The 16,069-nt window shown below is 45.5% G+C and overlaps 1 protein-coding gene across 1 annotated transcript; it reads right to left on the reverse strand.

The window, feature by feature from the left end:
- Nucleotides 1–1,735: 1,735 nt before the first annotated feature.
- gpr31 (G protein-coupled receptor 31) lies at nt 1,736–11,387 on the reverse strand. Its single transcript, XM_056295059.1, has 2 exons — nt 10,821–11,387; nt 1,736–2,203 (listed from the first exon to the last, which is right to left on the reverse strand). Exons 1-2 carry the CDS (start codon nt 11,385–11,387, stop codon nt 1,736–1,738), a joined length of 1,035 nt encoding a protein of 344 aa, XP_056151034.1.
- Nucleotides 11,388–16,069: the final 4,682 nt, after the last annotated feature.

Below are 16,069 nucleotides of genomic sequence, written 5' to 3' on the forward strand. Positions count from 1 at the left end.
CTCATCATGTAGGAATAACTCACAGTCGTCATGTAGGACTAACTCACAATCCTCATGTAGGAATAACTCACAATCATCATGTAGGAATAATAAACAATAATCATGTAGGACTAACTCACAGTCATCATGTAGGAATAACTCACAATCATCATGTAGGAATAATAAACAATAATCATGTAGGACTAACTCACAGTCATCATGTAGGAATAACTCACACTCATCATGTACGAATAATTCAAACTCATCACGTAGGAATAACTCACAATCATCATGTAGGAATAATGAAAAATCATCATGAAGGACTAACTCAGAATCATCATGAAGGAATAACTCACAATCATCATGGAGGAATAACTCACAGTCATCATGGAGGAATAACTCACAATCATCATGTAGGAATAAATCACAAATCACATGTAGTAATAACTCACACTCATCATGTAGGAATAACTCACAGTCGTCATGTAGGACTAACTCACAATCCTCATGTAGGAATAAGTCGCAATCATCATGTCGGAATAAGTCACAATCCTCTTGCAGGAATAACTCACAATCATCATGTAGGAATAATGAAAAATCATCATGAAGGACTAACTCAGAATCATCATGAAGGAATAACTCACAATCATCATGTAGGAATAAGTCACAGTCATCATGTAGGAATAAGTCACAGTCATCATGTAGGACTAACTCACAATCATCATGGAGGGATAACTCACAGTCATCAAGGAGGAATAACTCACAATCATCATGTAGGAATAAATCACAAATCACATGTAGTAATGACTCACACTCATCATGTAGGAATAACTCACAGTCGTCATGTAGGACTAACTCACAATCCTCATGTAGGAATAAGTCGCAATCATCATGTCAGAATAAGTCACAATCCTCTTGTAGGAATAACTCACAATCATCATGTAGGAATAATGAAAAATCATCATGAAGGACTAACTCAGAATCATCATGAAGGAATAACTCACAATCATCATGTAGGAATAAGTCACAGTCATCATGTAGGAATAAGTCACAGTCATCATGTAGGAATAATTCACAGTCTTCATGTGGGATTCTACCGCACTATTTATTTTACATTTTATCACAAGCATTTACATAAAGACACATTACATATTATAGTGGCCACATTATGAAGATGTACACGGACCATAAATAATTAATTAAATAATAACAATAATATTAATTCAGAATAACAATAATCAAAAAATATTATTATTATTAAATAATTAATTGGAATTAAGTTAATCATGAAAATTTCAGTCACCTTAAATCTATCTATATAATTATTTTAGAATATGTGCTATTGTTACAAAGCAAAGCAAAGCAAAATAAGAAATATATATACATATATCTATATATATATATATATATATATCTATATGTGGGCCTTCTGGTTAACTCAGATGTAGTTGTTCTGGTGTCAATACAAAACTGTCCCTTTTTTAATTTCAGATTTAACACGTTACCATGTGTGTTTGTCATGAGGCTGGACAGGTGTCAGGCTCACGGGGTTGACTCTGGTGACGTGTTCCCTGCAGCAGCACACTGACCCCTGCTCGACATGTCAAACTGACCCCCGCTCGACATGTCAAACTGACGCCCGCTCTACTACATGTCAAACTGACCCCCGCTCGACATGTCAAACTGACCCCCGCTCTACTACATGTCAAACTGACGCCCGCTCTACTACATGTCAAACTGACCCCCGCTCGACACGTCAAATGACATTATTACCCTGCCTGGGAGTCGAGGCGTTCCCAGCAGAATTGGAGCTCTCTGGTGGCACGTCTCCTTTCATTAGAAACGGGAAATAATTGGAGAGGTACAGGTTTTTAAACTTGGTGCTACAAAAGCAGTACACCAGTGGATCCACTAAGCAGTCCACATAAGACAGGACCATGAGACCATCGAAAACCTCAGTGGCTATATCTTCAGAAATGTCCGACCACTTGTGGACCCTGGCTATCAGCAGAATCATCCTGGCCAGGGCGCAGGGGAGGAAACACACGGAGAACACCACCATGACGGAGGTGACCAGGAACATGGCTCTTCTCAGCTTGGCCCTGTCCCCCACGCTTTTCTTTCTCAGACGATTGACGATGCGCACCGTGCAGTACACTAGGATGATGAAAGGGATGATGATCTGTGTGAAGAAGACCACCTCTCGAAGACGGTCCACCGTGTCCTGGAACAAGAAGCAAAATCACCTTAGAGGGCAGCATGGAACGTTTGATATCTATTCCTACTTTCTTCTAGTTTCTTCTCACCACTAATGTTGGTCTCTACAGTTATGCCAGCGTTGCTTTAATGCTGAATCCCCCGCTGTCCTCTGCATTTCCTGTTCCTGTTGCTATGTGCAGCGGTGCCGCACTAGCCACTGTTTCACATTTACATTTAGATTCAGACAACTTTATTTATCCCAGAAGGGCAGTTCAGTTCCACAATCCGCCCAGACCATACACACAATCTACCCAGACCATACATACACAATCCACCCAGACCATACACAATCCACCCAGACCATACACAATCCACCCAGACCATACACAATCCACCCAGACCATACACAATCCACCCAGACCATACACAATCCACTCAGACCATACACAATCCACCCAGACCATACACAATCCACCCAGACCATACACAATCCACCCAGACCATACACACACTCAGACAAGCGGCCATTAGCAGTATTTCAGAGACAACAGACACATCAGTACACGGGCAAGAGATGTACACTGGCCCCCTCGTGTGGCCATGCATACAGACCCACACGAGGACCAGGCGAAGGATAATAATTCACACAAGTTAAGAGAATAAAATAAATAAATGAAGCCTCCTAGGATGCGTTGCACGTTACAGTGCATTACACCAGTCAGTGAACGTACAGACCCACAAGCCATGCGAGAAACAGACAAGGTATAAACCAACTGCTGTGGTTTAAAACAACATAATAAAGCGTTTATCTGAAAGGACTACTGTCAGCATGGACCAGGCTGATAGCAGAAGGAATGAAGGACCGAGAATAGCGATTTTCCTTACAGTGAATTCAGCACGTGGTCAGACTGGGTAATAATTCCCTTTGCTTTCCGTGTACTGCCAAAGCCAGGTCTGCGTACTACTGTCTGCCTCTTTCAGTGGACCTGGAAAAGAGATGACCGTTCCAGACGTCCTGGAAACACTCGGGCTGTTTTTGATTTCCGTCTTTCTCCATCCATTTCCTCTGATGTGGAGAAGAAGCACCGATCTAGACCTGCTGTTTTCTTGTGTTTGTTTTTTTAGGTTTTTTTTTACCTCAAACCAGTCTGCCAGTGAACACCAGCAAGTACCCCTCTGCCGCTCACAGGTAGGGCAAAATGATATCAAACAAATATCACCACGACCTCACACATTTACCTCGATAACGATAATTTAACGATGATTTCTTAAACTCCTTTCAATAATACCAGTTTATCACTACCATCATGGCTCCCTGTCAACTGCATGACCTCCTGAAAGATAATGTGAGTCAACCGCTTTTCTCAAGATCTACATCTACTACTACTACTCCTACTACTACTACTACTGCTACTACTGCTACTGCTATTGCTACTGCTACTACTACTGCTACTGCTACTACTGCTACTGCTATTGCTACTACTACTGCTACTGCTACTGCTATTGCTACTACTACTACTACTACTACTACTACTGTTACTGCTATTGCTACTACTACTACTACTACTACTACTGCTATTGCTACTACTACTACTACTACTACTACTGCTACTGCTACTACTACTACTACTACTACTGCTATTGCTACTACTACTACTACTACTGCTACTGCTACTGCTACTGCTATTGCTACTACTACTACTACTGCTACTGCTACGACTGCTACTACTGCTACTGCTATTGCTACTACTACTACTACTACTACTACTACTGCTACTGCTACTACTGCTACTGCTACTACTACTACTTTCGGCTGCTCCCATTAGGGGGCGCCACAGCGGATCATCATTTCCATCTCTTCCTGTCCTCCTCCCTCACCACATCCATAAACCTCCTCTTTCGCCTTCCTCTTCTCCTCTTCCCTGGCAGCTCCATATTCAACACCCTCCTCCCAATATACCCAGCATCTCTCCTCCACACATGTCCAAAGCTTCCTCTTCTCCTCTTCCCTGGCAGCTCCATATTCAGCATCCTTCTCCCAATATACCCAGCATCTCTCCTCCACACATGTCCAAACCATCTCAATCTTGTCTCTCTTGCTTAGTCTCCAAACCGTCCAACCTGAGTTGTCCCTCTGATATACTAGTTCCTAATCCTGTCCTTCTTCATCACTCCCAGTGAAAATCTTATCATCTACAACTCTGCCACCTCCAGCTCCTCCTCCTGTCTTTTCATCAGTGCCACTGTCTCCAACACATATAACGTAGCTGGTCTCACTACACAGTAAAAAACGGAGAGTGTACAAATGGATCCTTTCAGGTCCATTTGTACACTCTCCGAGTTAAATTAAGACTCAGGATTTTACTGTGTACCATCTTGTAAACCTTCCCTTTAACTCTTGCTGGTACCCTTCTGTCACAAATCACTCTTGACACTCTTCTCCACCCACTCCACCCTGCCTGCACTCTCTTCTTCAACTCTCTGCTGTATTCCTCATTACTTTGGACAGTTGACCCCAAGTATTTAAACTCATACACCTTCGTCACCTCCACTCCTTGCATCCGTACCATTCCACTGTCCTCCCTCTCATTCACACATATGTATTCTGTCTTGCTCCACTGACTACTGACTTTACTCATTTCACAGGATGTCTTTTTTAAATATCAGGCACTGCAATTTTAGAAAAACATGTTCTATAGGGCATGGTGTATCTCATCAGCATCTTTTGAACCTGTTATGTTCCACTGCAGCTAAGGGGACGATTTCCTTTGCTATTCAGTGTGTAATGGCATCAGTTGGATCACTCCTTCTGCGTGGATCTTGTGCTTACTGCAGCGGTAGTAGACAGTACTATAGCAGTAGTAGTAGACAGAGCTGTACCAGTGGTAGTAGACAGTGCTGTAGCAGTGGTAGTAGACAGTACTGTAGCAGTGGTAGTAGACAGAACTGTACCAGTGGTAGTAGACAGAACTGTACCAGTGGTAGTAGACAGTACTGTAGCAGCGGTAGTAGACAGTACTGTAACAGTGGTAGTAGACAGTACTGTAGCAGTGGTAGTAGACAGTACTATAGCAGTAGTAGTAGACAGTACTGTGGCAGTAGTAGTAGACAGTACTGTAGCAGTAGTAGTAGACAGTACTGTAGCAGTGGTAGTAGACAGAACTGTGGCAGTAGTAGTAGACAGTACTGTAGCAGTGGTAGTAGACAGTACTGTAGCAGTGGTAGTAGACAGTACTGTAGCAGTGGTAGTAGACAGAGCTGTACCAGTGGTAGTAGACAGTACTGTAGCAGTGGTAGTAGACAGTACTGTAGCAGTGGTAGTAGACAGAACTGTACCAGTGGTAGTAGACAGTACTGTACCAGTGGTAGTAGACAGTGCTGTAGCAGTGGTAGTAGACAGTGCTGTAGCAGTGGTAGTAGACAGTACTGTAGCAGTGGTAGTAGACAGTACTATAGCAGTAGTAGTAGACAGTACTGTGGCAGTAGTAGTAGACAGTACTGTAGCAGTAGTAGTAGACAGTACTGTAGCAGTGGTAGTAGACAGAACTGTGGCAGTAGTAGTAGACAGTACTGTAGCAGTGGTAGTAGACAGTACTGTAGCAGTGGTAGTAGACAGTACTGTAGCAGTGGTAGTAGACAGAGCTGTACCAGTGGTAGTAGACAGTGCTGTAGCAGTGGTAGTAGACAGTACTGTAGCAGTGGTAGTAGACAGAACTGTACCAGTGGTAGTAGACAGTACTGTACCAGTGGTAGTAGACAGTGCTGTAGCAGTGGTAGTAGACAGTGCTGTAGCAGTGGTAGTAGACAGAACTGTACCAGTGGTAGTAGACAGTACTGTACCAGTGGTAGTAGACAGTACTGTAACAGTGGTAGTAGACAGTACTGTAGCAGTGGTAGTAGACAGTGCTGTAGCAGTGGTAGTAGACAGTACTGTAGCAGTAGTAGTAGACAGAACTGTACCAGTGGCAGTAGACAGTACTGTAGCAGCGGTAGTAGACAGTACTGTAGCAGTGGTAGTAGACAGTACTGTAGCAGTAGTAGTAGACAGTACTGTAGCAGTGGTAGTAGACAGAACTGTGGCAGTAGTAGTAGACAGTACTGTAACAGTGGTAGTAGACAGTACTGTAGCAGTGGTAGTAGACAGTACTATAGCAGTAGTAGTAGACAGTACTGTGGCAGTAGTAGTAGACAGTACTGTAGCAGTAGTAGTAGACAGTACTGTAGCAGTAGTAGTAGACAGTACTGTAGCAGTGGTAGTAGACAGTACTGTAGCAGTGGTAGTAGACAGTACTATAGCAGTGGTAGTAGACAGTGCTGTAGCAGTGGTAGTAGACAGAACTGTACCAGTGGTAGTAGACAGTACTGTACCAGTGGTAGTAGACAGTACTGTAACAGTGGTAGTAGACAGTACTGTAGCAGTGGTAGTAGACAGTGCTGTAGCAGTGGTAGTAGACAGTACTGTAGCAGTGGTAGTAGACAGTGCTGTAGCAGTGGTAGTAGACAGTACTGTAGCAGTGGTAGTAGACAGAACTGTGGCAGTAGTAGTAGACAGTACTGTAGCAGTGGTAGTAGACAGTACTGTAGCAGTGGTAGTAGACAGTGCTGTAGCAGTGGTAGTAGACAGAGCTGTACCAGTGGTAGTAGACAGTGCTGTAGCAGTGGTAGTAGACAGTACTGTAGCAGTGGTAGTAGACAGAACTGTACCAGTGGTAGTAGACAGTACTGTAGCAGCGGTAGTAGACAGTGCTGTAGCAGTGGTAGTAGACAGTACTGTAGCAGTAGTAGTAGACAGTACTGTAGCAGTGGTAGTAGACAGTACTGTAGCAGTGGTAGTAGACAGTACTGTAGCAGTGGTAGTAGACAGTACTGTAGCAGTGGTAGTAGACAGTGCTGTAGCAGTGGTAGTAGACAGAGCTGTACCAGTGGTAGTAGACAGTGCTGTAGCAGTGGTAGTAGACAGTACTGTAGCAGTGGTAGTAGACAGAACTGTACCAGTGGTAGTAGACAGTACTGTAGCAGCGGTAGTAGACAGTGCTGTAGCAGTAGTAGTAGACAGTACTGTAGCAGTAGTAGTAGACAGTACTGTAGCAGTGGTAGTAGACAGTACTGTAGCAGTGGTAGTAGACAGTACTATAGCAGTGGTAGTAGACAGTGCTGTAGCAGTGGTAGTAGACAGAACTGTACCAGTGGTAGTAGACAGTACTGTACCAGTGGTAGTAGACAGTACTGTAACAGTGGTAGTAGACAGTACTGTAGCAGTGGTAGTAGACAGTGCTGTAGCAGTGGTAGTAGACAGTACTGTAGCAGTGGTAGTAGACAGTGCTGTAGCAGTGGTAGTAGACAGTACTGTAGCAGTGGTAGTAGACAGAACTGTGGCAGTAGTAGTAGACAGTACTGTAGCAGTGGTAGTAGACAGTACTGTAGCAGTGGTAGTAGACAGTGCTGTAGCAGTGGTAGTAGACAGAGCTGTACCAGTGGTAGTAGACAGTGCTGTAGCAGTGGTAGTAGACAGTACTGTAGCAGTGGTAGTAGACAGAACTGTACCAGTGGTAGTAGACAGTACTGTAGCAGCGGTAGTAGACAGTGCTGTAGCAGTGGTAGTAGACAGTACTGTAGCAGTGGTAGTAGACAGTACTATAGCAGTGGTAGTAGACAGTGCTGTAGCAGCGGTAGTAGACAGTACTGTACCAGTGGTAGTAGACAGTACTGTACCAGTGGTAGTAGACAGTACAATAGCAGTGGTAGTAGACAGTGCTGTAGCAGCGGTAGTAGACAGTACTGTACCAGTGGTAGTAGACAGTACTGTAGCAGTGGTAGTAGAAAGTACTGTAGCGGTGGTAGTAGACAGTACTGTGTGAAGGGCAGCTGTTGGTGGGGAGTACCTGTGACCATGCGTGTGATGCTCTGCTTTGGTTTAGCAATGGAAAACCTTGAGCAATGGAAAACATTTCAAAGCTCTTTTCTCAATATCCTGTTTGTGGAAACCAAAATATGAGCAAACCACCAACAATGCGTGTTTTGTAGAAAGCAGCTGGTCTTTTGGCAGCTCCTGTCAGACGGGTTCAGTACTGCTGCTCCTGTTGTCTCGTGTTGTGAATGAAGAGCACAGGTCGGGCTGGGTGGAAGCATGGGACTAACGGCTGGCTATTGTAGTTTCTTTTCAGGGGCGGCTCCGGACGTTACACAGCGGAGAGCAAAACTAGGTCGGTGAGAGACTCTCAAGGTCGGTATCAGTAAACATTCAGAATACCGGCCAGCCCAATTGACAAGTGTCACTCAAAGCAAACAACACACATGAGGTTCATTACATAAAGGGGTTCAGCACTGAAATAATTTTAACATATTGAATAAACACTCTGAGTCAACATGACGTAGTGCTGCAGCACCACGCTGGCTTTGGGTGAAACGTGGGGTGTTTTTGAACTGGATCAGGTTTGTCGAATTGTCCTTGTTGCCTTGCATTGCGATGCAGCAGGTGAGCAGGAGCTGCGTGTGCAACATGAAGTACCAGACGGATGAATGTGAACATGGAAACTCTTTGTGGCAAGTAGAAAGTAGGAACACGGTAAGAAGACTGCCAAAGTATGCGTTGGATTATCATTTCGGGGCGAGAGGGGCAGGTTGTCATTTGGCAGGGTTGGGGAAAACCAATACAGCATAGAATCGCAGTATTTTGCTTGGCAACATTGTATCAATACACGAACACCAAGTATTGATCTTTTATTATATAAATTGCAAACAGGAATCAAACTTTTGGGGACAGTACTACAATAATAAGATGAACTGACTAGATCAGCGTTTCCCAACCCAGTCCTCAAGGAACCCCTATCCTGCAGATTAACTCGGCCACCCCCAATAGGTCGGTACCTGTTTATAGTTAGTCAGCCAATCAGCAATGAATTATGCCAGAGCACACCTTGCATAATTAAGTGCTGTGAGAAGATTGGTTGAGTAAGTACAAGCAGGGCTACCTATGCAGGGTTACTATGAACATCTGCAGGCTAGGGGGTCCACGAGGACTGGGTTGGGAAACGCTGAACTAGATGGCGGTGCTGGGGTAGTTTCTGGTGAGGTCAGCAGAAGTGTGTAGACTGTGATACACACACACACTACAGTTTACCAGTTGCATTCATGACAGGGTTTTTTTCAGTTGTGTTGGTCAGTCTGTCTGCTTGACAATCCCATTTTGCAGCAATAAAAGTGACTGAAGTGAGATGAACAGACTGAAAACTTTATCTTATTAGATAAAACAGATGTTGACAAAGTTTTCCTTTGGGGACAATTTGCAGCTGAAAAAAGGTCATAAATAGCAATATGTGTATCACAATACTCAGCATATCAATAAATGTTTAAAATTGCAATACTATCACATCCTGACTCATATATCGTGATAATATTGTATCGTGATAATACTTTATCATGATAATATTGTATCGTCATAATATCGTATCATGGTGATGTCCTATCGTGATAATACTTTATCATGATAATATTGTATCGTCATAATATCGTATCATGGTGATGTCCTATCGTGATAATACTTTATCATGATAATATTGTATCGTGACAATATCCTATCGTGATGATATCCTATCATGATGATATATTATAATGATAATATTGTATCATGACAATATCCTATCATGATGATATCCTATCGTGATAATATTGTATCGTGATAATACTTTATCATGATAATATCCTATGGTGACAATATCCTATGGTGATAATATCCTATCGTGATGATATCATATGGTGATGATATCCTATGGTGATAATATCCTATGGTGATGATAGCCTATGGTGATGATATCCTATCGTGGGGCCTCCGGTGATTCCCTTCCCTGTCATTTAACCTATTCTCTTACCCGTCTCACTTACTTTTCATATGAAAAAAAAGCGTATATTCCCCATGCAAACATGTGTATTCTCAAAGATACTCAGGTATTCTTTAGATTTTTAATTTGATGAGAATATCAAATCTGTGATTTGATATTCTCATCAAATTAAAAATCAAAAACACAATAACAATAAATCACAGAGTATGTTCAATCATGGTTGAACTTTCACCTATGGATTTTGAATTGTTACGTTGGATTTCTCATCAAATAACAACCAAACCAGCCAACTCTGAACACTGACTTTTTTGAAATTCAAAACAAAACTCAAATTTAATTCATTTATGAATCAAGCATACTAACTTACAGGTGTTAAAAAAAACGTACTTTTAACTCTAATGGGGTCAGAAGTGAATTTTCTTATCCTCAAAAATGAGATGCTGCTGCATTCTGCAGACTTTTTTGTGATGACAGATTTTATTTATGTAATATATGTGTGTCTCTATGGTATGCTTTGAGAAACACTTGTCGGTTTTTAAGATAGATCTTAACGTGTCTCGGGAAGTACGTTAAGATATGTTATGAAATGTTAGGATGTGTTTCTCCCGGGAAACCCGCCCCAGAAAATCACAAGGTTGTCTTTTACTGTGTATTAGTATGTCCTGCTGCTTACACCCCTGACAGTATACACATAACAATGAAACACATGGCAAACACTGATTTGCAGATAGTAACTTTTAGACATTGATTATCCACTATATATGTATATATGTATGTATATATATAGGTATATATGCATTATACCTTGATCACGGCATCCTCCTTTGCAATAGAGTCGATGGACTTGTGGCTGTTGCAGCATTCAAAGTTCTTGAGCATGGTGGGGATGGTAAGAGGCAGAAGAAGGAGCCAGATGAAGATGGAAATGTGAGGAGATTTCTTCAGAGCTCTGAGGAGGTTCTTTCTACGAGGATGGACCACGTTGAAGTATCGGTCAATGGAGGTCACAGTTAAAAAGGCGATGCTAGCCCCTCGATTAAGGAACAGCATGAAGAGCATGGCTTTGCATACAGTGTCATTCTGGCTCCTTCTTTCCTTCTGGATATAGTTGTGTGCTTTCACGGGCAGGCAAAAGAGCAAAAGAATGTCAGCCAACACCAGGTTGAAAAGGAAGACATTATTCGTGCTGGACTTCCAGAACTTCAGCTTGAAGATGAAAAGGTGGAGGACAGAAGCATTCAGAGGCAACGCCAAGATGAAAATGATGATCATCACAGCCGCGTAGAAGAGATACAGTGCCTTGTTGTTAGCAGTGCAGTCCTCACTGGCATGGTAAGACGACGTATTCGCAGGCGCTTGGTGGTTTCCCATCAATATATCCTATATCTATACCAACATAGATGTCAATATCTCACGAGAGACCCGAGTTCACATGTCCTACTTGCACAACCCAACCTACACTTGCTTCACAATGTCCAATTTCCACTAACTCTGTGTCAGCAAATCAGTTCACGACACAACAGACAAGTCTCACTCCACAAACGTCCACAGCAGGCCTTGTCTTGTTCAGTAGGAAGAGAACCTTCAGGTCTGTAGAGTTTTAGTACTGGTTTGGTCCTCTTTAAAAAGTCCGTCCCCCGGGAGTCATCCTCGACCTGTGCACGGACTACGTAGAGTGGAGCACACAGCCGCAGATGCAGAGGCAGCTCTGGTGTGTCTGCCGCCTAGCTGTTGAGACTTGTAGGCTCCTCCCTGCAGTCTGAGGAGGTGAGTCACTGCCTGCTCCGCCACAGAAGGCCTGTAGATCTCACTAGATAAGATCACATCACATCACATCGCATCACATCACGTCGGAAGATAACATGAAACCCGGTCTCACAGCAAAACCGGCTCTTCGTAGAGGCAGCGCACAAAGAAGTGCGGATGTAAAGTAGGGACTGCAGGAGGACAGACGGTCATAACAGAACCACATATTCCATATTACAACAATAAACACAGACACACATACACACATGCGACACACATTGTTGGAAAAAAGCACATCTTTAAAAGAGCAGATCTGTCATCTTGGGCTTTAGGTTTCTGAAACATTTGGGTGACTGAAGTACTGTTTATCTGAATTCATGAATTGGTGGAATTTGTTTAGCCACAAGATGCACAGATGTTTTGGGTCGTGGACATGTTTTGTTTAATTCTTAAGTCCACTCTAGTGGGCCCTGTCAGGCCCTGTCAGGCCCCGCTCGGCAGTGCAGGGAAATTACTCATCTGTTTACAGCAAGGCTGCACTCTAATCACACAACAACTACCCCCTAAGCAATATATATGTGTGTAGCGTTTTTTCCCCGAACCCGTCAGTGGTGTTGTTATAAGTGCTCAGCTAATGAGGAGCGGGATATCAGTGGCGATGCAGGGAGACAGGTTTTAATCCACAGCAGTGCAGGCCTGTTTCGTGCGCCTGTACTGCTGTGGATTAAAACTCTCTTCCCTGCATCTGTATTGACACGTGTGTGTGTGTGTGTGTGTGTGTGTGTGTGTGTGTGTGTGTATCAGAGGTTGCAATAAAAAAGGACACTTTGCCCGTGTGTGTAAGCAGTCTCAGCAGACTCATCCAGTGAAGGAGGTTGACATGCCTGAATGTACACTGCTGCTTGTGGAAGGAACAGACACCCCTGATAAGATACAGTGTTCAGTGGACATTCAAACAGCGAAAGTGGTGAAGACGGTGAAACTAACGGTGGATACGGGTGCTTCGGTGTCTGTTTTACCTCGATGCATCTACGAGGAGCACTTCAAAGAAGCTCCTCTACAACAATCCTCAGTCCGTCTAGTGACATACTCACGGACCCCTATCAACGTGCTGGGCTGCATGGAAGCGACCGTTCACATGGATGGCATAAAAGGGCCAGCCAGCTTCTATGTAGTGGACTCAGGGACTGCACTTATGGGGAGGGACCTCATATCCGCTCTCTGCCTGCGCATCGAAGGTACCGCGGTATATCCGCCATCCGCAGCACCTCCCTCTCTGCCCGCCGCTGCAGTGTCAGTGGGATGTCTCACCACCCAGCCAGCCTCACCTGCAACCGTAGGCTGTGCAAAAGCTTTCATGCATAAAGTGACAGTGTCACCGGACGCTGTGCCAGTGCGTCAGAAACTGAGACGCCTTCCTGTCTCGGTGCGAGCTGATGTGTCAGCGGAGCTGAATCGTCTCCTGTCAGCTGGTGTGATAGAGCGCATCGATGCTTCGCCGTGGATCTCACCTATCGTGGTCACACAGAAGAAAACAGGAGGGATTCGAATGTGTGTGGACCTTCGAGAACCCAACAAAGGGATTGTAGTGGATAGCGACCCCCTTCCTCACATGGAGGAACTACTCTCTACACTGACAGGTGCTACTGTGTTCTCAGCTATTGATTAGGAGAGTGCATATCACCAAGTGCCGCTGCATCCTGAAAGTTGGGATATAACAGCTTTCGTCACACATGATGGGCTGTTTCGGTTCTGCAGAGTTCCCTACGGCCTGGCTTCAGCCCCTTCAGCCTTTCAAAAGTCGATGGAGACAGTGTTGAAGGGTGTGCCTAATGTTCAGAACTACCTGGATGATGTCATCTGCTACGGGCGCACAGCACAGGAGCATGACACAGCTCTGGAAACTGTCCTACAACGGCTGGAAGGAGCAGGCCTGTGGCTGAAGGAAAAGAAATGCCACTTCCGCCAAGCCAGTCTGAAGTTCCTGGGACACCTGGTGACAGCAAACGGCATCGAGCCTGACACAGAGCACTTGCAGGCCATTACTCAGGCCACAGCTCCCAAAGATGCGGGCAGCCTTCGCTCTTTCCTAGGTATGCTCTCGTGGTGTGCAAAGTTTATACCCAACTATGCTACAGAGCCTCTCCGTGCCTGTCTGCGACAAGAGGGCACATCCGAGTGGACTGAAGAGACTCAAAAATGCTCCCTGAATGTGAAACAGCTGCTGGTGGACAGCCCGGCGCTTGCTCTATTCAATCCGGACTTCCCAACCATAATTTCCACTGACGCCTCCGACTACGGACTGGGAGCTGTGTTCACCCAGATGCATCCAGACCACACAGAACGCACAGTGGCGTTTGCTTCACGTTCACTGACTTCAACAGAGAGGAAATACTCCACTGTAGAGAAAGAGGCTCTTGCGTGCGTCTGGGCAGTAGAGTGATGGAGGACATATCTATGGGGCAGGAAGTTCACACTGCGCACTGATCACCAGGCCCTCACTACACTCCTCTCTACAAAAGGTGCTGATCGAGCAGGGATGCACGTTGCACGATGGTCTGCGCATCTCCTCTGGTTCACCTATGATGTTGTGTATCGGGCTGGATCATTAAACCATACAGCCGACTGCCTCTCACGTTTACCTCTACCTGCTGCCTCCCCTCTGGTCGAGGACACAGAACCTGAGTAAGTGGCCTTGCTGTCGACGGCCCCTGTCTCAGTGTCTGCGGGGAAGTTTGAAGATGCTTCCTTCTCCTGCCCTGAACTTGCATCGCTGTGTGAGCAAATCAACCAGCCGTGGCCGCCGTCTGTTAAAACGGTGAATCCAGTGCTGCAACCAGACTACAAGATCAGGCAGGAACTGTGTGTGAAGGACAACTTAGTGTTTCGAGGGTCATGCTTGGTTGTACCTGTCTCCTTGCGCTGCACACTCATTGCCCTGGCTCATGACGGCCACCAGGGTATTGTGCGAACGAAGCAACGCTTGCGTGAGCTGTACTGGTTTACTGCCATTGATGCACTGTTAGGCTCAGAGATATCTACATGCTCACTGTGTCAAAGTTCAGACAAGTCAGCAAAAGTGACCGAGGCACCACTGCAACCGGTACCTCTGTCTGAGGGCCCCTGGAGTAAGCTGGGCGTGGACATTGTTGGACCGTTTGAAACTGCATCATGGGACTGTAAGTTCGCAATCACTTTGACCGACTACTACTCAAAGTGGCCCGAAGTTGCTTTCGCTTCATCTGTCACCACGGAAACAGTGGTGGGATTCCTCAGCAGTGTCTTCAGCCGCTATGGCAACCCAGAGTCCCTGGTCACTGATAATGGACCGCAATTTACATCTTCTGCATTCTCCACATTCATCCAGGACAAAGGGATCACTCATATTCGCTCCTCTGTATACCATCCAGCTGCTAACGGTGCAATCGAGAGATTTAACCAAGTACTCAAAGGTTGTATCCAAGCTGCAATCATTCAGCATCAACCCTGGAAAGCTGCAACCATGGATTTCCTCCAAGCCTATCGAGCTACACCGCACGCCACGACCGGCGCATCTCCGTTTGAACTCCTGTATGGTCGCAAGATGAGAACTAAGCTCAGCGTTCTCTCTCCTCCGGGTGTGACGGCGCAGGATACTGAGGTGCGTGGCCGAGTGTCGCTTCGCCAATCTCACATGAAAGAGTACTGTGACAGAAGACGGGGTGCTCACACTCCTTCATTCAGAGAAGGGGACAGAGTGCGTGTGCGGAAACCTCTGCACGTGATGAAAGGGCATCAGAGGTTCTCTGCACCCATCCTGATAAAAAGGAAAGTGGGTCCTAGCACCTACATCCTGGATGATGGTAAAGCATGGCATGCTTCCCATTTGACCGCGGTATCCCTGGGACTGCCTGACTCCTCAGAGCAACCAAAGACTGGTCCTGAAACATCTGTGGAGCCTGGACTGTCCCAAGGGACGGGTAACCGTCCCGTCAGAGAGCACAAGCCACCAACCAGGCTTGAGGACTATGAGACTTCATAGAAAAACAAAACATGTTCTAAAGGCCCAAACATACTAGGGCGGAACGTACGCGGAGCGGACTCCGCCGGACTAAAAGCGGACGTCCGCAAGCCCACATTAGCAGGGGGTGTCGTGACGTTGGTCAGTGAAGTGGTGACGGTGATGTAATGGCGGCGGTCGGCTGCGGAATGCCGCTGCTGGCAGTGGATGGGCGGCGGCCGGCGATGAGTGCGCGGCGGCCGGCGATGGGTCGGCGCGCGGAGCGCTGGCTCCGTCAGCGGTCCCTCCGCGGGACATCCTCCTTCAA

Source organism: Lampris incognitus, chromosome 15, assembly GCF_029633865.1.
Source record: "Lampris incognitus isolate fLamInc1 chromosome 15, fLamInc1.hap2, whole genome shotgun sequence".
Lineage (NCBI taxonomy): Eukaryota > Metazoa > Chordata > Actinopteri > Lampriformes > Lampridae > Lampris > Lampris incognitus.